This window comes from Martes martes (assembly GCF_963455335.1).
Source record: "Martes martes genome assembly, chromosome: 1".
In the NCBI taxonomy this organism is placed as follows: domain Eukaryota; kingdom Metazoa; phylum Chordata; class Mammalia; order Carnivora; family Mustelidae; genus Martes; species Martes martes.
The window spans coordinates 167,083,701-167,110,193 of NC_137888.1; the positions used below are offsets into that span (position 1 = coordinate 167,083,701).

Consider the following 26,493-nt stretch of genomic DNA (forward strand, 5'->3'; position numbering starts at 1 on the left):
TGAATTCTTCTTTCAAAGAAAAGGTGTCCTTTTATTCTAAATACAAGATATCTAAAACTCCCAAATAAACTGAATACTGTAAAGAACTCCACATGTACCTCAAGTACTATTTGTCCCAGGGATGCATCATTTTTGTAAGGACTTAATGTTCATTTCATTTTCCAGTCAGGATTTTATCCAACTGGAAGAACAGCTAAGTATGAATACAGATCCAAGAGAAAATAGAAGAATTCTCATGAAGTTTTCTTAAAGACTTTGAAATTTGCAATTCCTTTGAGCAATCCTAATCCTCTATTTTAGTTTTATACATTAATTTTAATAACATGCATATTTTAATTTTTAAGGCAGATGGTAAACTTTCCAGTTGGTCTTGTGAGACTTCATCTTGTCATGGGGCAAACACTATTCGCAAAATGCAGTGCTTCATTTTATTAAGGGTGAGCTAAAGCCAACTTGAGAAACTATGAAGAGCAAAGCCGAATGCAATATGGCCCAAAATGTTTTGATTATGTTCTCTTCCTTTCCTTTAGGCCAGGGTAGCTTTCTGCCTGCTACAGTGGAAAATAGGAACAGCTATGAAGCCTGAAAACATACTCAAAACCCAAATCCCAGAGCTTTTTAGGAGGCTTAGGATCTTGAAAGCATTTTAGGTAGTAACTGCCCAGCCAGTCCTTCAAAAAGAGCTCCAAAGCTCCGCTTAAGAACTTCAATTCCATTCACACCTTTTGCATACAGAGGTGAAGAGCTTTAGACCAGTTTAAACTGCAAACTGCAATTTTATTAACATTATTTTTCTTTCAAACCAAGTTCTTCATGCTGACATTCCCAGTGTTGGGACACACAAATACCATTAACCATCTTCATTCTTTGCATCACCAAGGAGTTCTTTCCCCATCTTGTTCTGAAGGATGAACAAAAGCTTGAGGTGTACGTTTCAGAAGATAAACTGCTGCATGAAGACCCCCTATGTTCACCCAGACAGTATGTACCTTCCGCCAAACATGTCCCATTCCAGATAATGCCTGCGTACACACAAAAAGGAAAAGTAATTAGCAGAAAATCTGTAGGCCAACCAGCGGCCTAGTTGGTAGTAAGAAACCATGGGGGAAAGGAAAACAAATCCTACTCAAACTAATATACCTTTTTTAAAGAAAAGTTTTAATAAATTAAAAGATCCTAAAGTTGCCACAGGGTAAATTTTTGGGCTAATTTATAGCACCTTGGTAAAGCATTTCTTGTCCTGAGTAAGTAGTGCAGCTCGGCCTGTCCCTGGCTTACAGACACGGCTCATCTCCCGTAGGCAAGCTGGATAAAGGTTCCAGTTTCTCTTTTTGGAGCCCATCCTATAGAAGAAGATCCAGTGAATCAAACACTTAGTAGATAAACATCTAGAACTAAAAATGAGAAGTTAAAAACTCATTACAATAAAATGCTGAAGCCTAAAAATGAGTAATCTGGGACACGTGGGTGGCTCAGTTGGTTAAGTGGCTGCCTTCTGCTCAGGTCATGATCCCAGGGTCCTGGGATCGAGTCCTGCATTGGGCTCCTTGCTCAGCAGGGAGCCTGCTTCTCCCTCTGCCTGCCTCTCTGGCTGCCTGTGCTCACTCTCAGACAAATAAATAAAATCTTAAAAAAAAAATAAGTAAAAATGAGTAATCTGACTTAGAAATATGAAATAGATGAACTGGCTACAGAAAAATTTGTTTTGACAACTATAATAATTATATAAGTTGTCCTCTTAATGACTATAATAAACACATTACATAAACCAAACCAATGATGAGAAAACATTTATCCTGAGGATTCAAACCAAATTTTCCTCAACCTTTGGAAGTATCTTGTAATTCAGCAATGGGCCAGGAAGTGGGTTAGCCTGTGATGGTCAGGGTCAAAATGTGGTTAATTAATGAGTTCTCAGAAGAAACAAAACATGTGAATCCATCATATTATAATTCTACTAAAAGAAATTGAAGATTTCTGATAGAATCTTGGAAGATAAGATGGGTACTAGTTTAACAAGTGAAGGTAAAACTCATTTTTTTTTTTTTAAAGCCAAGTCCCACCTTTTTCCAAATGGCATGTCTGTCACAATAATGTCCACAGAGCCAGTTCTCAATGGCAGATTGCAGATATCCCACTGAACAGCATCTATGGGCAAGCTCCAGGACACTTTGCTATAGGGACAAAGTCAGTGTGCTTATTATTTTGAAGTATAAAGCCTAAAAACATTTATGAAGAAACTTATAAAATGCAAAATGCTACTAAAATGATAATATCTGTGACAACATTAACAATAAGTAAAATTTTTAAGCCAAAGTGTAGGAAGAAAGCATAAGGTCATATGATAAAACTTCTAATGACAAAATCTATAATGACTATTTAAAAAATGGTCAAGATTAGTTTCAAAAGATGTCTGGTTTCATCTATAATTTAAGAAAACAGATCAAGGGATAAACAGGACTAACACAAAGAACTGCAAAAGATGACAACAGTAATGAAGCACTTAAATTATATAACTGAACGTAAAACATCAGTGACCACAGGAAAAAAGATTATGGGGTGACACATCTGAAGTTTGGTAGATCTCAGTAACGAGAAACATCTGCAAAATTAATAAAATAGAGATATTTGTTTTAAAATTAAACATGTAGCGGGGCGCCTGGGTGGCTCAGTGGGTTAAAGCCTCTGCCTTCGGCTCAGGTCATGATCCCAGGGTCCTGGGATCGAGCCCCGCATCGGGCTCTCTGCTCAGCAGGAAGCCTGCTTCCTCCTCTCTCTCCGCCTGCCTCTCTGCCTACTTGTGATCTCTCTCTGTCAAATAAATAAAATCTTTAAAAAAAAAAAAAAAAAAATTAAACATGTAGCACACAGACAAAAAGACTGAAAAAAAAACAAAAAAATATAAATGATACAAATCCTCTTCATTAAGGCAAAGCTGCTCTATAAGAAGCAAGATACAACAGGCAATAACACACAGGCTAAGAAAGGCAAATCAGGGGCGCCTGGGTGGCTCAATGAGTTAAAGCCTTTGCCTTCGGCTTGGGTCATGATCTCAGGGTCCAGGGATTGAGCCCAGCATTGGGCTCTCTGCTCGGCAGGGAGCCTGCTCCCCCCGCCCCCGCCCCTCCTCCCCCCCCACCCCCCCGCCTGCCTCTCTGCTTGCTTGTGATCTCTGCCTGTCAAATAAATAAATAAAACCTTAAAAAAAAAAAGGCAAATCAAATACTGAGGAGAAATAAATGGTTATTCTACTGAGAGCTACTGAAGAATTTAAGAGAAAATGTGCAATAAAGGCAGTTGCTCCATAATAGGGGGGAAAAGCACAGATTATCAAAAATAAGCATATTAATCACATTTATGGGCACCAATAATTGCAGCAAAACAAGAAGTGAACATAAAATATTAAGAGACTGATAAATAGTAGAGGTAGAATAGACAAAAAAGGTACAGAGTGTCTGAAAAGCAAGATAAAATATACAGAAAATAGAAATAAATTGTTCAAAAATGTTTTATCAGGTTTCAAAAAAACGTACTAAGCCCCAAGAAAATTTCAATAAATATGCAACAAAATGTACCATAAAAATTCATTGTCAATAAAGCAAATTAAAACCTTTCAACTACTTATGTACAAAAAAATTATCTAAACCCTTGCTATTCAAAGTTGGGCCACAGCCCAGCAGCATGAGTATCACCCATCAACTTGCTAGGAAACAAACTCCCAGGTCCCATCTGAAACCTACTGAATCTGGATCTAGTTAACAGGATCCTCAGGTGACTCGTATACACATTACATTTTGAAAAGCACTGCCCTGAGCAATTACATCAGTGAGACAAGTACACAACCAATGATTTAAAAAGAAACCAAAACAGGAAATTTTATCATTGAAGAAAAACATAGCTTACAACTTATAATTTTTTTTTTTTTTTTTTTTTTTTAAAGATTTTATTTATTTATTTGACAGAGAGAGATCACAAGTAGGCAGAGAGGCAGGCAGAGAGAGAGAGAGAGGGAAGCAGGCTCCCTGCTGAGCAGAGAGCCCGATGCGGGACTCGATCCCAGGACCCTGAGATCATGACCCGAGCCGAAGGCAGCGGCTTAACCCACTGAGCCAACCAGGCGCCCCAACTTATAATTTTAAATAATAAATTTAAAAAACCTCAACAGGAAATAGGAATAAAGAAACAAGCAGTGAGCATAAAAACACAGAACAGTATATGAAACAACTAAAAGCACTGGTGATTCTAATTAAAAAAATTAGTAAAGACAATAACCAACATACAGACATAAAATAATATGAAGGATACCATGTATAAGTAATCGGAATACCTGCATCAATTGGATATATATTTTTTAAAACCACTGATTTCTATTTACAGATATAAACCTCACATTAAGGGTTATGGAGGCAGCTGCTTCCAGGTTTGCTAAGGCCAGTCATGGGATATAACCACTTCCCTGGGCTATGTATTCAGGATATCGAGCATCTGTACAGTTCAACAAATATAATGACCACTACCCACTCCTGCCACTTTCCAAGAAAATACAGGGCACCTTTATCTAAGGGCAATATATAAAATAAGGGCACCTGTTTCACAGAAACAATTTTATGAGGCCTCTGGTGAGAAGACCAAGTGACATTTCAACCAATTCTTCCAAAGACAGATGAAACTGAACAGTGAAAGGCTGGCACAGCTTGCATCACTGAATGTAACTTGGGAGTAGTGGGCCAGGGCTTAAGATACTGTAACAAAAAATTTCCCAGACACCAATGGACTTCCAGTGCAGAGAAAGGATACAGGTGAAGGGGCTTAGAATATTTTGCTTGCAGGAGAGAGGATTTTGGAGGAGGAGGAGGAGGAGGAGTTTTGGTAACCCTTCAAAGATCTGATGTCAAGCATCATGTGACACAGGGCTAAGGTTTTTCTTTATTGATCCAAGTGGGTCTAAAACAAATCTACAGAAGGTACAGAGAGGAATTCAGTTCATGACTAGCACTCCAAGTTGTGCAAAGCCGGATCTGACAGCCTTCAGAGACAGAGCCATTAGAGATAATGATACAGACTGGAAGGCCATTGGTCAGGATCTCCTATAGGACATTTAGGTACTGTGGATATGGCTTTCAGGTTTCTTCAACTCTTGAGACTGCTTTAGAGTGCCAAATAATAGAGGAAATTTCTACACAAATATGCAGTCATTTAAAAGACAGGAATATAAAAATCTAAAAATGTTCAAAGTGGGAATGTATAAAATTAAAATGAATCAACACAGTATTTTTCCATTAAGTAAGAAAAAAGATACACAAATAAGAAAAAGGAAGACAAATAAACACAGCTGCACTAGGTGGAGAAATTATAGTTAAAAACATGTTTTTTTAAGTTATTTTCAATAAATGGCTTTAAAATTTAATGGAGTCTCACAGTATATTCATTTTAGTTACAATGTCACAGTGCACTGGAGGTATTAATTCATAATGTCAATATAAAAAGTGGCCATCTAAGTCTAAGAAATGCTACAAAATCTTTTAAATTTTTACCCTTCTTTAATTTGGCTCTTCGTCAATAAAGATGAGATGTTATTTGCTGCTCTATTCACAGCCAACGGATTATTATCACCAGCAATATGGTAACAGTTAGACCATTCAGTAGCCCCCTAAAAGACAACAGTATATATTAAAACCAAAGTAGCAAACTGCAAACAAAACAAAACAAAAATTAAAAAACACCCCAAAACCCAGAAATGATTAAAGGGAAAATCATTTCAATTGATTGCCAATAAACTAGACAATCCAATCTAATAATCCAATGCTTTTCTAAAGTGGTAGAACACTGCATGTTGTGAACTTTGCTATTCCCCTTGCTTGAAAAGCCCTCCTGTTCATCTTCACTTGCTGAATTCCTATGCATCTTTCAAGACCAAGCTCAAATGTCACACTCTCTCACATCAACCCCAACTCTCCAAGCTGTCTCTCATTTGCCTCCCCAACCCAAAGCACTTTGTACATACTGTCACTGCACTTGTTTTTTTTTTTTATATTTTATTTATATATTTGACAGAGAGAGAGATCACAAGTAGGCAGAGAGGCAGGCAGAGAGAGAAGGGGAAGCAGGATCTGCTGAGCAGAGAGCCCGACGCGCGGGCTCGATCCCAAGACTCTGAGGTCATGACCTGAGCCGAAGGCAGAGGCTTAACCCACTGAGCCATCCTGGTGCCCCCACTGCACCTGCTTTTTAATTATTTCTATACCTGTCTGCCTTTCAAGGAATCTCCCTAAGGACAAGTCTGATATTTTATTCAATCCCTCAGGCAGCAGTGTCTGGCACATAGTAAGCATTACAAACCTGAAATACAACCATGGTTTGAAAAATTTAACAAAATTAAAATCACTAACCTATATCCTTTTGTCATTACAGGATTTTGTATATAAAATTTATACATATATATATTATATATGTAAATATATATAATATATATTAATATATATAAATTATATATATATATATAATATATATAGGGGTATTTGAAAATTTCAAAATAAAATGTAGTATACACTGCATTAAGCCTCTGAATGATCACTGCTACATCCCTGAAAAGATTCTGTAATGTTAAGTCAAAAACACGTCGACAGAACATAAATACCAACGTTACATGTCATTTGTGAAATGGAGGTAACACCCTACCCTAGGATGAACAATGTTCTAGATTCACAGGTTTCTGATACGAAAGCAGAGGGAAGTTTTGCCCTCTGTTTAGGGATGAGGTAGAAGTACCTCTTCCTTTGTAAACAGGAATACACTCATATCCATGAACACAAGGCTTCACTGTCTTTTCATTTGCCCACATACTTGAGGGTGATCTAGAGGGGATGTAGAAGAGACCTACAGATTTTGATAAAAGCCTCTCAATTGATTCTGATTCCCCAACACTCATTTTTTTCATCTAAATCTGTTTATATTTTCAGCCTCTGCCAGATGAATTTTGTAGTACTTCCAAATTTTAAAAGAACTCAGATCACTATTTTATACTTGCGTGAACAATTCTGTATACATATCCTGTCAATTCCTTTCATAACTGCATTCATTCTGATCATATATCATCTTAAATTTTTCTATATTAACACTCTCATGTCTCTACTCTTAAATGGAAATGCCTCAACCTTTATCTGTATTTTTTGGCGGGGTGGGGGGGCTCTTCTGGACTCTCTCTAGCTCTGTTGTATATTTCTTGACATGTGGCAACTTTCCCTTCTATTTAAGACATAGGTACATCATGGTTTAATGCTTTGTTCCTCAAATTCTCAACAACTTGAGTTTGACAGCTCTTTAGTCAGAGTAAATTTCTCTAGCTCACACTACCAGAAAACAGTAGTCATCTAGACTACCAAGATTTCCTTCTAGGATTTTTAACTCCCAGATGACACATGTCATTTTCTAATTGCAGTTTGGATTATTTTTCCAATATAATTGGGTTGCTTTGGACTTGTTCATCTGTCCAGTTTCTGCCCACTCACAGAATCTGTGTATCTCCATGCAGTTTATTCCCACTGGCTTTAAATATACTCTATATAAGAAATTACTATGTCTCATAAATTTAAGCAATTTTTTTTTAATTTAAGCAATTTTTTAAAATAAATTTTAAGCAATTTCAAAGAGGAGCACCCTCTTCCAAATTTTTGTTAAAGTTTAGATAATAGTGATTCAAGGAGACTCTCCTGTTTGTTCTTCACTTAGAAAATGCCTTTCCATTTCCTGCTTTGCTTTAAGCAGTTTTTGAGTCCTGAGTATCACAGTAATTTTGAAAACTATTTAAGAGCATTTGTGTGTACCCATGTTAGACTTCCTGAAAAATCTAAATAAGATTCATAGGTTTCTCCATTTTACAACTATATTTACTCCCTCCAAGAGCTTATGTGGATTAAGAAGCATAATCTCACTTTATAGAGATGGAACACCTTCCAGTTTATGCTTGTGCCTTCAAGTCTACCAGCTTGTCTCTTATAGAAAAGGGACTTACTGGGGTGCCTGGGTGCTCAGTGGGTTAAGCCTCTGCCTTCAGCTCAGGTCATGATCTCAAGGTCCTGGGATACAGCCCTGCATCGGGGTCTCTGCTCAGCAAGGAGCCTGCTTCCCCTCCCACCTGCCTGCCTCTCTGCCTGCTTGTGATTCTCTCTCTCTCTGTCAAATAAATATATAAATAAAATCTTTAAAAAAAAAAAAGAAAGAAAGAAAAGAAAAGAAAAGGGACTTAACAGTTTCTAACTCTCAGCCTTCTCTGTGATCCACTGAGTAACTACCACTTATAATCTACCACTTCTTAGCTAGTTGTAGTAAGTGGTTATACCCTTCACACAAAATCCCAGCTTTACTAGTGCAATTTCTTTTTTAAAAAAAAATTTTGGGGCCGCCTGGGTGGCTCAGTCGGTTAAGTGGCTGCCTTCACCTCAGGTCTCCAACCAGGGAACATCATCAGGCTCCTTGCTCAGCGGCGAGCCAACTTCTCCGCTGCCTGCCATTCCTCCTGCTTGTGCTTGCTCTCTCTCTCTTTCACTCTCCCTTGCTCTGTGTCAAATAAATAAAGTCTTTAAAAAAAAATTTTTTTTAAACTAGTGCAATTCTTTTAAAACTCTTGGGGGCCCACTGACCCAACTCTGATGATTTCATCTTGTGTAATTTGCCCATTACTTCTAGAATATTCTAGATGTATCACTTGCTTATCAAAAGGTAAAGAAACATTATTACCTCTATTGGTATTGCTCCCGTTCCACACATCGGATCAACTATTATATCAGTAGGTTGAGGAGCACAGAGCCTACAGAAGAGAAAACAGCCTATATGAAAAGACTTCAATCAATAGCTAAGGCTTTCACACAGACTATTCCTGAAGCTATAAAGATCAAGGACCTATTAATGCTGGCATTAAGGAACACCAATCAATATTCATTTTAAAAATCAATTTGTAATTAAGAGACTGAGTCTATATCCTAGTTACCAAAAAATTACATACAGCTAAAAGTACCCTCTGACTCATCCAAAATCACATTTCAGTGACAGATGGAATTTAGCTTCCAGATCTTTTAATATATACATGTACATCTATCCATCCATGTCTTTAGAAAACACAGTGTTATTTTGTATATAAACCTGTATTCCGTAAGAAAAAAAAAACTCAACTGTGTTTCAAGTAAAACATGTGTTGATAAGTATTGATAATAAGTTTACTGGCAATTAGACAATTAATATTCCTTTCCTTATGAATTTAATTTTAAAGAACCTTGCCAAAATAACTGCTTTACTTTGAGCACTCAGTATTTGCCAAGTCATGGATTTAAGCTCTTTGCATGCATTATCTCATTTAATCTTTTTAACAGCCCTTCAGATTTTTTGTGGATGCCCCAAGATTTCTCAGTATCTTTCCTATAAATACCCCCTCCTATCCAATCATCAGTTTTTTGTTTTAAATCTTAAACTAGCTTACTTAGGTTTCTAATAGTTGCACCCAAAAGAACTCTCCATGTTCCTGGCTCCTACCATAATGCCTGGCAATACACAATAAATGTTTGTTAAATCAATGAAGGAAGACTGGGAGCTGTTCCTTTATCAAATGCGCCCAGTATTCTATTACTGTCATTGTATAGATAGGTTCCAATTGTGCTGAACTGTAACTCCATGGATGAATAGAGTGAAAGAGGAAGCAAAGACTGGAAGAGAAGGAAATATAATTAATAAACAATTAATACCAGCATATACCAGACACTATGTAACCGGTATTAAGCATACAGTTCTACATTTACTCCTCACTAACAATCCTTTAAGTCTCACATCAAACCCACTTTGCAGTCTGGAGAACAGAAACCTAGAGAAGACAACTTGTCCTAGAGGTGGGAAGAAGCACCCAATAAAAGGGTAAAGGACAAACAAGAAAGAAAGCTAGGTCTTGCACTTGAAAAAGTGGAAAATCCTGGATGGTTCCTGAGATGCTGTGAGTACAAATTTTAAAAATATTAGTAAAAGTTCCCTGTGTTTATTTACATATTATACACATTTTTTGCCCCCCCCCACCCCATATTATACACATTTTAAAAATCTCTCCTTTCAGGGCACCTGGCTGCCTCAGCCAGTAAAGCATGTGACTCCTGATTTCCGGGTTGTGAGTTTGAGCCCCAAAATGGGTTTAGAGATTACTTAAAATAAATAAATAAAAATTAAAAATATAAAAATCTCTGCTTTCATCTGTGTCATGGCACAGAAATGAAACATAGAAAAATCTGCTGTATTTCCCAACATACGCTATATCCTTTGTAAACAGAAATGTTCAGAGGCAGATGAAAACTACTGTTTTCATTTTAAAATCAAGAAAATGGAGATGGTAGTCATGTGATATTTTCAGGATTACAAAGAATCAACACTAGATACAAAAGAAAGAAACAGATCATTAGCTTTTTATCCTGTTGTTTATCCACTAAATTCCAACACAGTACTTCACAAAAAATTCAAGTGTTTCAAAGGGAAAATTAAAATCAAGGTGTCAGATTTCTTTTTTAAAAAGATTTTATTTATTTATTTATTTGAGAGAGAGAGAGAGAAGGAGGGAAAGAGAGAATAAGCAGGGGGAAGGGGAGAGGGAGAAGGAGAAGCAGACTCCCTACTGAGTGGAGAGCCTGGCAAGGGGCTTGATCCTCTGACCTGAGATCATGACCTGAGCTGAAGTCAAACACTTAATAGACTGAGCCACCCAGGTGCCCTGATTTATTTATTTATTTGAGAGAGAGAGAGAGAGAGAGAGAGAGAGCACGCACGAGCAGGAGGGGCAGAGAGAGAAAGAGAGTGCAAGTACAGGGGTGGGTGAGTGGGGGGTGGGAGGAAAGGGAAGGAGAGAGAATCCTCAAGTAGCTTTTCCGTTGAGCACTGAGCCCATCATGGGGATGGATCCCAGGACCCTGAGTTCATGACCTGAGCTGAATCAAGATTCAGACACTTAACCAACCAACTGAGCCACCCAGGTGCCCCCAAAAGTGTCACTTTAATCTAGATGGCAAACTCATTCTCTTACCTAAGCATCCCGTAGGCAAGAGTAGATCTAAGAGTTGTAGGTCCAAAATGTGTGATATTTCTTCGATGGAGACTCTCTTCTGTCAATGCAATGCCCACAACAATTTCATTATCATGAATGTTCAAAAGAACCTATAGAAGAAAAACAGAGAATAAAATAGAGGCACCTGGCTGGCTCAGTAGGTAGAACACGTGACTCTCAATCTCAAGGTTGTGAGTTTAAGCCCCACATTGGGTGTAGAGATTAGTTAAAAATAAAACCTTTAAAAAAGAATAAAAGTTTTAGGATTGTTTACACTTCACTGTTACTAAACTTTATTAATTAGAATTTTTTACTTTATCATTGAGCTATACTTTACATAAAGTGGACAAATCCCAAATATACAACACAGGGAACTTTTACTTATACACACTGTGTAACTGCCATCGAGATAAAGATATACAGTATTTCTAGCACAGGACAGAAGGCTCCCCGCCTTGTCCTCTGACAGTCAGTACCCACCCAAAGTAATCATTAATCTGACTACGACCAGCACAAATTAGTTTTTTTTGAACTTCATATAAATGAAATCATCTAGTATGCACTCTTAAATTTTAAAACATGTTTTATTCTTTTTATTTACTGTAAGTTACTGTAAGCAGATATCCCCTGAATTTTTATAATATCAACATATTTTATAGGTTTATGGCTTATATACCTTTTTTTAAATTTTTAACTTTTTTGGAAAAGGTTTCAAACATATAAAAATGCTACTAGAACACTTGCATAGTAACTCCTAAATATACCCTGCATTTAGATTAACCAACTGTTGACCACACGTCATATTTGCTTTATCACCTATTATTTTCTTACTGTGTTTTTAAATTTGACTCACTTAATAAGGCCTATGAAATACTTTTTTGTCCTACTGTTTTTCTAACACATGGTGAAATATAAACTATTCAAGTAACAAACATTCTCCAGTCTTCCACATAACATGATCTTAACAAGAGCACCAGCTGACACTTACCTAGCACTTCTTATATGCAAGCCATTGGTCTCTACTTTAAATTCACTACTTCATTTCATATTCACATCCTCCAAGCTAAGTATCTTTTTAATTTATTTTTTTTTTGTTTTGCAGTGTAGTTGACACATAATGTTACACTGCTTTCAGGTGAGTTAGGTTTGTTTTTTTTTTAAGATTTTTTATTTACTTATTTGACAGAGAGAAATCAGAAGTAGGCAGAGAGGCAGGCAGAGAGAGAGGTAGAAGCAGGCTCCCCGCCAAGCAGAGAGACCGATGCGGGGCTTGATCCCAGGACCCTGGGATTATGACCTGAAGCGAAGGCAGAGGCTTAACCCACTGAGCCACCCAGGCACCCCAGGAGAGTTAGGTATTATTATCTTCCTTTTAAAATAAGGAAATTGAGGGGCACCTGGGTGGCTCAGTGGGTTAAAGCCTCTGCCTTCGGCTCAGGTCATGATCCCAGGGTCCTGGGATCGAGCCCCGCATCGGGCTCTCTGCTCTGCAGGGAGCCTGCTTCCCTTCCTCTCTCTCTGCCTGACTCTCTGCCTGCTTGTGATCTCTGTCTGTCAAATAAATAAATAAAATCTTTAAAAAAAAAAAAAATAAATAAAATAAAATAAAATAAAATAAGGAAATTGAGGCAGAGATGTCCTCTTACTTACCCAAAGTCATGGAACACTGAAGTTGGGATTTGAATCCAGGCAGTGTGGCTTCAAAAATCTGTGCTCTGAGCCCCCCTGCTAACTTCTGGACATGACTGTTCTAGTTAGCCTAGTCATTCTTGTAACAGCTATTACATCAAAAAAAGGAATGGGGAATTGTTCTTCTGATTTGATATGCAAGAAAAGTGTACAGAGAGAATAACTGACTTGCCCCAGATTCAAGTGTCCCAAAAGCAACAGAAAATGACTTCTTGGTGAAAATGTCAGGTGCTATGGGCCTTTTAAACTGTTAGAGATTTAAAGACTACTTAGCATGGCCCACATTGTGAATCACCTGATTAGCAGAAGACTGAGACCAAGGAGAGTAAGAATGCAAAAAGAGGCATCTAGATTTATGGATCTAGCAGAATTTAAGAAAGGGAAGAACTGCCTGTAGGATGAGTATTAGCAATGATGTCCTGATTTTAGGAGGTTGGGGTTTATTTTAAAAATGTACTCCACTTTTTTTCGTAGTAAAACTCTACAACCAAGACACAAAATACAAAATAACTGCTTTAATTCTGGTTGGATTTTATAATCTGAAAGTCCACATAATGTAAAAAGTACTAGATTAAAAAACTCAAGTCTTCATATTTCCCATCTACTGAGCACTTAGTTTTCAGCAGGTATCACACCAAATACCCAAAATGTATTATGTCATTTAACTTTCAGGACACACTTAGAAGTATATGCCACTGCTGGCTCCATTTGAAACAGAGGCTCAGAGACAGTATCTTGTCCAAAGTTAAGCAGTTGTAGAGTCAAAATCTGAATCTAGATTTGTCTCATAGCCCATGCTCTTGTTAACCACACCCTATTAGCTCCGTGGCCACAATTTAGCTGACCGTAAAACTGGTTAGGCTAAAAATGCTACCTATCTGTGACGGCCTTCTTGAATCACCATAATCAGAGCCAGTACGTACCTCCACGTCAAAGTTGGTCATGTCAGCCTTCCACTTAAAGTAATCTTGAACAGCACCCCCAAAATCTCTTGCGGCCTCATTTGAGGAAAAGCAATGTTTCTCTCCTGCCCGGTTGCATGTGACTCTAAACTTCAGCACTTTAGGATGAGTTTCTTCTTTTTCATCCTTCTCGTCTTTGGAAGATGCCAAATCATCACCTACTAATGTTGATATCTCTTCTTTGATGGCTGGATTTTCATAATAGTCTAAGATATGGGAATCTAAGGTATTATTAGTGAATCCTTTTTTATCCTCTTTCTCATCTGTTTTGTCTCCTTGTCCATTATCAATCTTTTCTCTACCTGAATTCTGATTTATCTTTTTGCGCTTTGTTTTTTTTTTCTTGAAACTGGTGTTAATTTTCCATACTTTTAAAGGGTCTGACCATGGAAGCTTCCCAGCCAGTTCTTCAAAATCCTTGAGAACTTCTTCCTATAAAGGACAAGAGAATGAAATCCATACATCTCTCTCATCACTTTCACTGAATAAATCCCTACACTTTGCCTATAGACTACATTAATCATTACATTGGGGGTGGAAGAAGTACAGAACAAAAGAGGAAATAATGTCTACAATTAAGGAAATTAAAATTTCATTGAAATTTAAGATAAATACAAATTAAGCAACCGAAGAATAATACTAGACCTGTAGATCAGAAGTTGGGTTTTAAGATTAAAATGTAAGCAATCAGAAACTATTAAAAATGGTTACCCCTAGGGAGGGGAAGTAGGTGGATGAAAAATGGGAGGGAAATTTACCTCTCACTGACTGACTTCCTTCTGAATTTTGTGCTATGTATACATACTACTTTTAAAAGTAACTTTTTTTTTTTTTAAAGATTTTATTTATTTGACAGAGAGACAGAAAAGCAAGCAGAGCAGCAGGCAGAGGAAGAGAGAGAAGCAGGCTCTCTGCTGAGCAGGAAGCCTGATGTGGGGCTGGATCCCAGGACCCTGGAATCATGACCTGAGCCAAAGGCAGCCGCTTAACCAACTGAGCCACCCAGGCGCCCCTAAAAGTAATTTTTTAAAAAAGTATTATTTGTTTACTTATTTTTTAAGTAATCTCTATTACTCAACGTGGGGCTCAAACTCATGATCCACTGAATGAGCCAACCAGGTGCCCCTAAAAAACAGTATTTTTTAAAAGGAAAAAGAAACCAGAAGCAGTGAAAAATGTATCTATCCAGTTTTTTTTTTAATGATTTTATTTATTTATCTGACAGAGAGAGACACAGCAAGAAAGGGAACACAAGCAGGAGGAGTGGGAGGAGAAGCAGGCTTCCCTTGGAGCCAGCAGCCCATGTGGGTCTCGATTCCAGAACCCTGGGATTATGACCTGAGCTGAAGGCAGATGCTTAACAACTGAGCCACCCAGGTGCCCTTCTATCCAGTTTCTAAATAGTACCCAGAATCTTTTTAAAAAGTATATCTGGGGAGGGGCGCCTGGGTGGCTCAGTGGGTTAAGCCGCTGCCTTCGGCTCGGGTCATGATCTCAGGGTCCTGGGATCGAGTCCCGCATCGGGCTCTCTGCTCAGCAGGGAGCCTGCTTCCCTCTCTCTCTCTCTTTCTCTCTGCCTGCCTCTCTGCCTACTTGTGATCTCTCTCTGTCAGGTAAATAAATAAAATATTAAAAAAAAAAAAAAGTATATCTGGGGGTGGCTCAGTGGGTTAAGCCTCTGCCTTTGGCTTAGGTCATGATCTCAGGGTCCTGGGATCAAGCCCCAGGTCAGGCTTTCTGCTCAGCGGGGCACCTGCCTCCTCCTCTCTTTCCGCCTGCCTCTCTGCATACTTGTGATTCCTCTGTCAAATAAATAAATAAAATCCTTTAAAAAAAAAAAAAAAAAAGAGAAGTAAATCTGATCAGGTGCCTGCTTGGCTCAGTCAGTTGAATGGCTGCCTTCGGCTCCAGTCATGATCCTGGAGTCCCAGGATCAAGTCCCACATCAGGCTCCCTGCTCAGCCAAGAGTCTGCTTCTCCCTCTGACCCATCCTCCTCTCCTGTTCTCTCTCAAATAAATAAATAAAATCTTAAAAAAAAAAAAAAAAAGGTAAATCTGATCATGCCCTCCCTTGCTTAAAGCCTCTCCACAGTTTCCCACCGCACATAAAAAATCTAAATTCCTTAAATAAGCCCAACATAATCTGACCTCTGCCTATTTTGCTTATATAACTTCAGAATTGTTCTCTCTCCCTGCCTTTTTACCTCTACTTCAAAGATACTTACTTCATATGGTCTCTGCACTGCTCCCATCTCATTAGTAATTTAAAAGGCATATCCTCTGAGACCTGCTCTTCATAAGGCAGTCCTCTCTAGTCATTCACTTTCCATTTTATTTTATAGAGCTTAGCATTATCTGAAGTTACTAGGTTTATGTTTTGTTCACCATCAAAGCTTCTCTCAGAAGTAGGGTGGAAAGACCTGACATGTCTTGACCACTGCTATAAGCCACACATCTAAACAGTGCCTGGCATACAAACAGTACTCAATAAATGGCTACTGGATAATGTGATTAAATGTTAAAATGGGTGGTGCTGGGGCACCTGGGTGTCTCAGTGGGTTAAAGCCTTTGCCTTCCGCTCAGGTCAATATCCCAGGGTCCTGGGATGGAGCCCCGCATCGGGCTTGCTGCTTAGCAGGAAGCCTGCTTCCTCCTTGCTCTCTGCCTGCTTCTCTGCCTACTTGTGACCTCTGTCTGTCAAATAAATAAATACATAATCTTCAAGGAGAAAAAAAAGTGTGGTGCAGAGCCATGCTGTCCAATTCAGGAGCACTGGCTACATGCAGCTATTGAAAGTAAAATAAGGGGGAAAAAAAAAAAAGTAAGTAAAATAAAGGGACCTGGGTGGCTCAGTTGTGAAGTGTTTGCCTTCAGCTCAGGTCGTGATCCCAGGGCCCTGGGTTTGAGCCTATGGGTGGGGCTCCTGGCTCAATGGGAAGCCTCCTTTTCCCTCTCCCTCTGTCCCTCTCCCCTGTTTATACACATGCTCTCTCTCTCACTTTCTCTCTCTCTAGCATACAAATCTTTAAAAATAAAAGAATAAAAATAATTTTTAAAAAATAATGTAAAATTACTTAAAATGAAAAGCTCAGGGGCACCTGGCTGGTTCAGGTGGTAGGACATGTGACTCTTGATCTAAGGGTCATAAATGAGTTCAAGCTGCACACTGAGCATAGAGCTTATTTAAAACAAAAACACAAACACAAACAAACAAAAACAAAAGCAAAAAACCCCACCTCAGTTCCTCGATCACTTGAGCCACATTCACATGCTAACGGCTAGTGGTTACTGTACTGGACAGTGCAGACCTAAAACATTCCAGTAAGAAAGTTCTATTGCAGAGTGCTGGTATAGACAGTATATGCCACTGATGATCAAAATAGAAAGATATCAGTGTTCACTGATGGAACTGAGACTTGAAATGGAGAAGAGTGAAGGTTCTGATACTAACTGAAACCTGATGAATGATGGTAAATTTCAGGTTTGGCAATTCTATCTACAATTATTTCCCTTTTATAAAGGACATCTACAGGACTTGGAGGTTTAATGTCATGGAGAACACTCACACAGTCCCTTTCTCTCTCCAGACACCATTCTAAACACTACCACCAAATGGAAATACCTCCTTTATCTTAAGAGAATCTACACGATACCTAAAACCTTGAACCATAACATAACAATCTAACCTAAGAATTCCCAAGTGCAGTGAGGGTCAAAGAGAGGTGCAGGAAGACACCAGAGGGAGAATGCCCATATATTTCAGATAAAGGTTATAGCAGTCTGCAAAGCTGTAGCAAATAAACTGTTCTTTGGAATAGCAGAGAAGTATGTATACCAACAGAAGGAGATTCCCTAGACTTCGTCTGTACCAAGAACAAGCAAGGGAGAAAATGGAGGCTAAACAAGGAATCTTACAGACACGCTCTATTTGCTGTGTTGATAAGGCAGAGCTGTGGAGAGATGTTTTACATTGTAAATAACCGAAGCTGCACATCTCTTCAGGCTAGAGAGAAGTACTGGTTAAAAGAATTTATGCAATAATATGGAAATTGTACCTCAATAAAGCTATTTAGAAAAAGAAGGAAGAGAGACCTCATTCACCTACAACCCTTTGTCAGAAGGAACTTAACAGAAAAGCAGGGGAATTTCTTGCTGGCCTGGAACAGTTCCTGGTTTCTCCCACAGGAGCCTCCTATCAATAGCAGGTCCAGGAGAACTTCCTCATTCACAGCTGAGCAATCATCAAAAGTTATCAGCATGAGATTTATATGAACGTAAGAAAGGACAAAGGAGGAAAGGAACAGAAAAACAAAGAGCAGACAAAAAACAGTGACCAGAAAGACACCGCCACAGAGCAGTTGAAAACTGATCAAACATATTGACATGATAGAAAAAAAATGGAATGAGGAAATACCTTGGTAAAATAAGAGCTCCAAGCAGAGATATTAAAGCAGAAAAAAGATGAAGTAAGACACCATAAAAAGATGAAACAGGAGCTTGTAGAGTTCAAAGAATCAAGTGGAATAAAAAAATAAAACTACTGCAAAAATAAAGACCATACTGAAAGCACCACATACAAAAGACACTGCTGAAAACACAAGGATGTGGAAAAAGGTTAAGAAAATACAATGGAAGTGGGCAAAAAGTAAAAAAAAGATTAAAGAAAATCTTAAAACATGAAAGAAAGTCAAGAGAGTCTACATATGTATAACTGATTTATCTGTGAAGAAAAGATTTGAGATAATGAAAGAAAAAAACTTAGGGGCGCCTGGCTGGCTTAGCTGGTAGAGCATGCAACTCTTGATCTCAAGGTTGTGAGTTTGAGCCCCACACTGGATGTAAAGCTTACTTAATAAAAATAATAATAATAATAATTATTCAAGAAAAATTTCAATAAATGCATGCGGATATGAACATTTCTATAAACTGACATGTCTTGACAAGGAATTATTGACAATGAGACACAACCTGATCAACTTGTAAAACTTCAGAGATTAAAAATAAAATCTGGGCATGAGGCAAAAATATCAAGAAAGCAACAAATAAGGGGGGAAAAAAACAAGATGGCTTCAGAATTTTCCATGGCAACATTTTTTTTTTTTTAAAGATTTTATTTATTTATTTGACAGAGATCACAAGTAGGCAGAGAGGCAGGCGGTTGGGGGGGAAGCTCGGGGCTCGATCCCAAGACCCTGGGATCATGACCTGAGCCAAAGGCAGAGGCTTTAACCCACGGAGCCACCCAGGGACCCCTATGGCAACATTTAATGCTAGAAGAAAAAGAATACTGCCTACAATATTTTTCAGGAAGAAAAGCATGACTCCAAATTTTATACTTAAAGCTATTCATCAAGCATAAAGCTGAAAAAGAATCATTTCTGAACTAATGCCATTTAAGAGATTAAAAAAAAAAAACCAGGGTGGGGTGCCTGGTGGCTCAGAGAGTTGGGCCTCTGCCTTCGGCTTGGGTCGTGGTCTTGGGGTCCTGAGATCTAGCCCAGCATCAGGCTCTCTGCTCAGCAGGGAGCCTGCTTCCCCCTCTCTCTCTGCCTACTTGTGATCTCTGTCAAGTACATAAATAAAATCTTTAAATTAAAAAAAAAAAAACAAAAACGGATTATGACTACAGGCAGAATCTGTCATTTGTAAATATCACAAATTGGAATGTAGTTAGAGGAGGAAGGAAAGAAAAGATGCTGACATCTTCCTCTGTGAAGAGATTAAAGGATAGAAGTTAAAGCTGCTAAGCAAATATATTTAAAAGCACCGGGGTTGGGGCACCTCAGTGGCTCATTTGGTTAAGCTTCTGACTCTTGATTTCAGCTCAGGTCTTGATCTCAGGTTCATGAGTTGAAGCCCCATGTTGGGCTCCATGCTGGGTGTGGAGCCTACTTAAAAAAAAATAAATAATAAATAAATTTTTAAAAGCACAAGGGTCAACACTAAGAAAAAAATAAAACTGGAGGGTGAAAAGGAAGGAAGGGAGATGTGGAAAAAATGCCAACTTCATCACTGTTCTTAGTAGGGATTAAAAAAATACTAAATAGTAGTTTTAGTTGTAGTTATAATAACAGCTAGAAAGCTTACAGCTGGATTTCGGCACCAAACAAAACAAAAACAAAAACAAAACCTTCCAAACTAGTATAAAACAATCTGTAAAAATGCAAAGAAAACACATAGAGAAACTTACAGTAAGAAAAAGCAGAATGTGTGTAACATAAATGTGACAGAACCAAGACCAAACATTTCTGACTTAGCAATAAATACTGGTAAGATTAACTACCTTTTTTTTTTTTTTTAAGATTTTATTTATTTATTTGATAGAGAGAGATCACAGTAGACAGGCAGGCAGAGAGAGAGGAAGAGAGGGAAGCAGGCTCCCTGCTGAGCAGAGAGCCCGATGCGGGACTCGATCCCAGGACCCTGAGATCATGACCTGAGCCGAAGGCAGCGGCTTAACCCACTGAGCCACCCAGGCGCCCAATTAACTACCTTTTTAAACAGAAAAATGACCCACAGATTGAGTAGGCATATGGATATATACAGGATATCTGCTGAACCACTGTAATAGCAAGAGAATGAAAAACCCTAAAGTCCTAAATGAGATTAAATTATGATGTAGTAAAATCCAACATGACATTGGCATGATCTTCAAGATATAGGAGAAAAGGCAAAGCACAAAACAGTATGTATGGCATGCTTTAATTTGTCTAAGTACATAAAATGCACATATTTATAAAATATCTCTAGAGGGATAGCCAAGAAATTGGTAGTAGAAGTTGCCTCCAGGGAGGGAACTGGATGGTTTGGAGATAGAGGAACACTTTTCACTGGATATCCTTTGGATCTTTACAATTTTGCTCTAAGTACATGTATTACCCAGTTGTTTTGTTTTTTTTTTAAATATATATATTTTTTAATTTATTTGACAGACAGAGATCACAAGTAGGCAGAGAGGCAGGCAGAGAGAGAGGAGGAAGCAGGCTCCCCGCAGAGCAGAGAGCCCAATGCGGGACTCGATCCCAGGACCCTGAGATCATGACCTGAGCCGAAGGCAGAGGCTTAACCCACTGAGCCACCCAGGCGCCCCCATGTATTACCCAGTTTTAAAAACAACCCATATAAAGCATAGATGTTACCTTTTTTTAAAATAGTTTAATCAATTCATGATATCTGAATATCTCTCTATAGACCTATAAGAATACTAGTTAACATGCTACTTATAAGATATGGGAAAGTATAATGCCACAAACAATGAAATTGATGGGCAACAGAAAACAAGAAGCAAATATTTAAAAACAAGGGTATGGGAAAAAACAAAAACAAGAAAACCAAAAACCACACACACACACACACACACACATACACACACGAAAAAATAAAATAAAAACAAGAGTATGGGGATACGTTGCATTTTAAGTCCATAAAGGGAAAGGCTTAACAATACTTCATGGTCTCATACATGCCCTTGCACAGATCTGAAAATCTACCTTAATCCTTGCTGTTCTTTTGGGACTTCCACCAGCAAACTCTTTTGCAGTTACTTACAATGCAATTCTGAAAAGCTGGCTCATGTAGAACCATTACATAGTATCAAATTCACCTCCAAGTGGAGCTCAAAACCATCCAAAATAATTCAAACTCTAAGATGCCAAAAACCCAGGAATTTAAGAAAATATTAACAAAGGCCAGGGGCACCTGGGTGGCTCAGTGGTTTAAAGCCTCTGCCTTCGGCTTGGGTCATGATCCCAGGGTCCTGGGATCAGGCCCTCCATCAGGCTCTCTGCTCGGCGGGGAGCCTGCTTACCTTCCTCTCTCTGACTGCCTCTCTGCCTACTTGTGATCTGTCTGTCAAATAAATAAATAAAATCTTAAAAAAAAAAAAAATTAACAAAGGCCAGAATTTAAGTTGGAACTTTACAGGGTTTTTAATTTTTTTTATAGTTTTTAAAAATGCCTATTAGCATTTACTCATGTATAGAATTGGCTATTAAGATTTCCAAATACTAAACAGCAAAATTTTCAGTAGCCTGCCTGTTATGTTCCAGTTTTACTGATATGATTCAGTTGACAATGATTATCAGAAGTCTGAAGGGTTATAATGCTAGTATTGAAAGTTACATTTTTAATTAACACAATTTTAATCTATTTTTAGCCTGAGTTCTTTTAGGTCTGGTTTTATTTTTTCTAGACTGGTGGGTTCACATCACTTCGACTGGTTACTGAATAATGCTTTGGAAATCAACCTGTTGCCAATAAATAAAAACTAGAGAACTAGGCAGTATATCATAGATTTTAAAAACACATTGTTTCTAATACAGGCAATAAACCACAGAAAGAAGTTTTCAAGCAACTGATTCTGGAAACCTGGCCAAAAAACAATGTGGAGAAATACTAAGGCCTTACTGCAATCTATTTTTCAATCTCCAACTTAGTTAGCATATCAATATTTAGGAATCAGACGCTAAATACAAATTGGAAACAGAGCCGTTGTCTTAAGAAGTGAAGGAGTATTTAGATATTATTTTAGTTTTATTAAAAAAAATGAAGTTAGAGAAGAAAGCAGGGCAAAAGCAGAACTGTGAGAGAGAAGTGTTATATGTAGATGATTCAGTCACTTAATCTTTGATTCAGTCTGGAAGCAATTCTATTTGAAACCGTATATGTAAGCAAAACTAATCTAAAGTATATACCTTTTTGTAATAAAATCAAACTATTTTGTTTCTTATACAATTCAATATTTTACTATATTGACTTTTATTAACTGATTTTTTGTTATTCTTTCATCTTTTACAAAAGAGATGTAACTGACATACATTATTTTAGTTGCACGTGTACAACATAATGATTTAGTATTTGTATATATTGCAAAATGACCACCACAATGTCTAGTAAACATCGATCACCCTACATAGTTCTAAAAATTTATCACGTGATGAGATCTTTTAACTTCTACTCTACTAGCAACGTGCAAATATGCAGTACAGTATCGTTAGTTATAGTCATCATGCTATACATTACATCCCCAGGACTTACTTATTTTATAGCTTTAAGTTTGTACCTTTTGACCCTCTCCCATCTGTTTTGCCCACTACTCACATTATTGATTTTTTAAAAAACAACTCTTGGCTGGGGTGCCTGGGTGGCTGTCAGTGAAGCATCCAACTCAATTTCAGCTGGGGTCATGATCTGAGGGTTATGGGATCAGGCCCCACATTGGACTCTGTGCTCAGTGGGGAGTTGGCTTGAGGTTCTCTCTCTCCCTCTCCCTCTGTCCCTCCTCCCCCACTCTCTACCCCCTCTCAAATAAATCTTTAAAAATAAAATATAAAAACTTTTAGAATGAGCGGTCAACAAATTTCTCATTTTTATATAAAATCCTCCCAGTATTCTATAATATATATGCAGTAGTAATGCTAAACGATAGAATGCAAAATGTGGGAATAATCTCTTTGGGGAAGATGGCTGAAAGTCAGCTACCATGTTTGGGAAAACTCACCTTTGTTTCTTTGAACTGGTAATCTTTAAACTCTTTAACAACCACAAATAAGTTATCAACTGATCTCAGACAATGAACCTGGAGAACAGGAAAAAATGTTAGAAACAAAGTCCTAAAATAGCTTTTGAATCACATGAACTATCAACGCTTAAATATAAAAAATTAGGTACAAACATTTTAAAGAAGCTAATACCTATAATGTGTACTTTAAACTTTTCCCATCTCCCCAGTCTCCCATGCTTTTGGTTACCCATTAGCTTCTATTCCCCTACAGAAATATAGGAAGGAAGATGGAAGGATAGCTTGAAGGGCTACCAGGGAAACACAGGTTTAGGGGAGAAAGGAAGATAAAGATAGACAAGTGGTGCTTTATCATATTTCCCTCATGGCTCCCTAGGGTACACTGTAGAGTACAGTGGTTAAGAGCACAGGGTTTGAGGTCCAGCTGTGCTTACTAGCTGAGCGACCCTGAAGTTACTTATTCCTAAGCCTAATAATTAGTGAGGATAATAAAAGCCCTATCTTCACAAAGCAGTTGAGGTTATTAACTAAGATACTGGGTGGAAAATATTTGCTTGCCAATTCATCCCCCAAATATTTATTGGGTGTCTACTATATGCCAGACCCTAAGAAGTTGGGAGGTATCAGCCTAAGAAAACCCAAAGAATTCCCGCTCTCATGATGCTTATGTAGTAATGCGATATTAGTTAGCTTTTATTCAAGTGGGATGGCAGTTTGCTGAGCACTTTTCCCTTTCAGTGGTTCCTAATTACTTCTGAGCAAGAATTTCCTTGAAATATATTAAAAGAAAAATCTCTCCTTTATGCCTTACCACCAAAGTCTAAACTTCAGTTAGATGTTGGAGTAAATAAATTCAAGGACACCTGATATTCAGAATTTCTTCAAAAGTCACATAGGATTCTTTCTGGTGAAATTCATTCTCAGGAAATACTAGGATCACTTCTAAAACTACAGAAAACCTACTATTGCATTCTGGAAAATGCAATAATACTTTAAAATCACCAGATGTGAGGCAGAGCAAAGAAAAGCAAAAAGGATTCAAGAGGGGTCGGTAAGGCAGAAAATAATTGTAAAATGACCTTTCTAGAAAACTATTTTAAATATTGCTTCATTCAAACCTGAGCCAGACTTTCCACTGAAATGTCAAAATATATCTTGCCCCGGTCTTTGCTGATTTTGCATGATGACCCCAATTTCTCTCTCACTTCATCTGCAGCTGTTTGCTCAAAACCAGTAGGTACAGTGGCTCCAATAGTGGCTTGGAGGTGCTCAGACTCACTTCTGGGACCACTTTCTATCACTTGTATAGCCCTCCAGTTCTCATGAAGGTTCACATCCAAGAGCTGCTTAGTGGCTTCCTGAACATCAGACATGTTGGCAGTGCTTCAAAGATGCCTACAGTCCCTTAAAAACAGTACAGAAAAGAAAAAGAGATAATGCCTAAACATTATCACCTCATATTTCACTATAATTAAAAAACACCTACTTTCTGGGCACCTGGGTGGCTCAGTGGGTTGGGCGCCCGCCTTCAGCTTGAGTCATGATCCCAGGGTCCTGGGATCAAGCCCCTCATTGGGCTCCCTGCTCAGCAGGGAGTCTGCTTCTCCCTCTGCCCCTCCTCACTGCTCATTCATACTTTCTCTCTCCCAAATAAATAAATAAGTAAATAAAATCTTTAAAAAACAAAACAAAAACAAAAAACAAAACACCTGCTTTTGAGGGCTAGAATAACAAGGCAACACAATCGACACGGCCATATGCAGTCAACACACCTGAATCAATCAATATTCACCCACGATAAAGGGATTGAAGAACATGGCACAGAGGACCAGATGTAAAAACTGTGCTATTACTTAAAAAGCAACATAGATGCTAAGGAAGAAAAGGAGATAGAGAAGTAGTATTTCCACAGCATGCTATGTTTGGTTTGGGACCATCTGTGTTGATAACAGCCACCTCATAGAGTTAACAATTCCCCAACAGAGGCTGCAAGAACACATTCAAATACGTTTCTACATCTAGTCCTTTTTCAGTTAGTAGTTAAGAACATGGGGCTTTGGAACCACAGACATGCGTCTGAATTCTTGCCCTCACCATTCACGGGGCAAATGGCCTAAAACAAGTTTATTCTCCTATGCATTAATTTCCTCATTTGTAAAAACGGGAATTAATACCTCTCTTCTAGAGTTGTTGGGAGACTTGAGAAGAGCATACTGCCAGGCCCATGATTAAAACTTTCTAAGAGAATATCTATCTTCTTCCTTTGAAATGGACAGTGAATCATGCGTTTAAAAAAGATTTACATCCATGCTCTAATCTGGGAACCATGGAGTGGCAACGGTATTTGTGAAATATCTGTAACAGTGAGCCAAATTTCCTGTCTATAAGCGCGGGGTGGGGGACGGCAGCGGAATTTACAAAGGTGGGTAGTGGGGATCAACAGCGCTCACTAGATTTCAAAGGTTGTGTGACCATGAACAACACAAGTAGGCAGAGCACCTACATTGTTCTTGCTCTGTGCCCGGGCAGGCGACAGTGTATATAACACTAATAAAAGTCAGTTCCAGCCCCGAAGGAGCTCATAATCCCCGTGAATACGACTTCCATCTCCTAAATAAAGCAGCTTGAGCCCACGAAAGGTCATATCCCGCCCAGGGTCAGAGAGAGCCGATCAGTGGCGCAGGCTGGAATGCGTCTCCCGACTCACACCCTCCGCCCCAGAGACAGGAATCCCAGGGTGTGGGTGAAGGCCTAGAAGAAGCAACCAAAAAAGCTCCGCAACAGGATCGGGCTAAAGTCCAGTTCGGTGTTGGCCAGGGTCGTAAGACAAAGGTCGTCCCTCCCTCCCGAGGGACAGCGGCGCCACACCCGGCCACTCCCACCCGCCGCCCGGTTACCGGCAGCCAGCGCAGACCCTTCTCGCTCCAGCACCCCGCCAGACCCAGCGCGCTCAGGTCACGCCGCCGGAAGCCGCCTCGACTTCCCCGGAAACGGAAGTTAGGCTGCGCGGTCCCAGATGCTCAGAGCTGGGGAAGGGCGCTTGCGAAAGGTCAGGGAGAGAAGAACATGCGCATTACGGTTTGTGCGCGGGGTCGCTGCTTGTGGGGGTATTTGGCTGCAGCAGCTGGGGCTAGGCTCGTCTGCACGCTGAACCTGGAGAGGCCCCCAGAGCTCGTGGCCTGTTATCATAGTAGTTAACTTTTACAGCGTGCTTAGCCGTGCCAGGCACTGAGTAAGCGCTTCACACGCGTCA

At 38.8% G+C, this 26,493-nt stretch overlaps 1 protein-coding gene across 1 annotated transcript; it reads right to left on the bottom strand.

Moving 5' to 3' along the window:
* Window positions 1-756: 756 nt before the first annotated feature.
* Window positions 757-26,226, bottom strand: THUMPD3 (THUMP domain 3 tRNA guanosine methyltransferase). The gene is given in 11 exon segments (XM_080815035.1): window positions 757-892; window positions 894-1,022; window positions 1,220-1,343; window positions 2,064-2,174; window positions 5,535-5,650; window positions 8,737-8,806; window positions 11,048-11,178; window positions 13,681-14,151; window positions 23,220-23,297; window positions 24,359-24,644; window positions 26,138-26,226. Coding segments are annotated over 10 exon segments (1,527 nt in total). The 5' UTR covers window positions 24,614-24,644; window positions 26,138-26,226; the 3' UTR covers window positions 757-850.
* Between the last annotated feature and the right edge of the window lie 267 nt (window positions 26,227-26,493).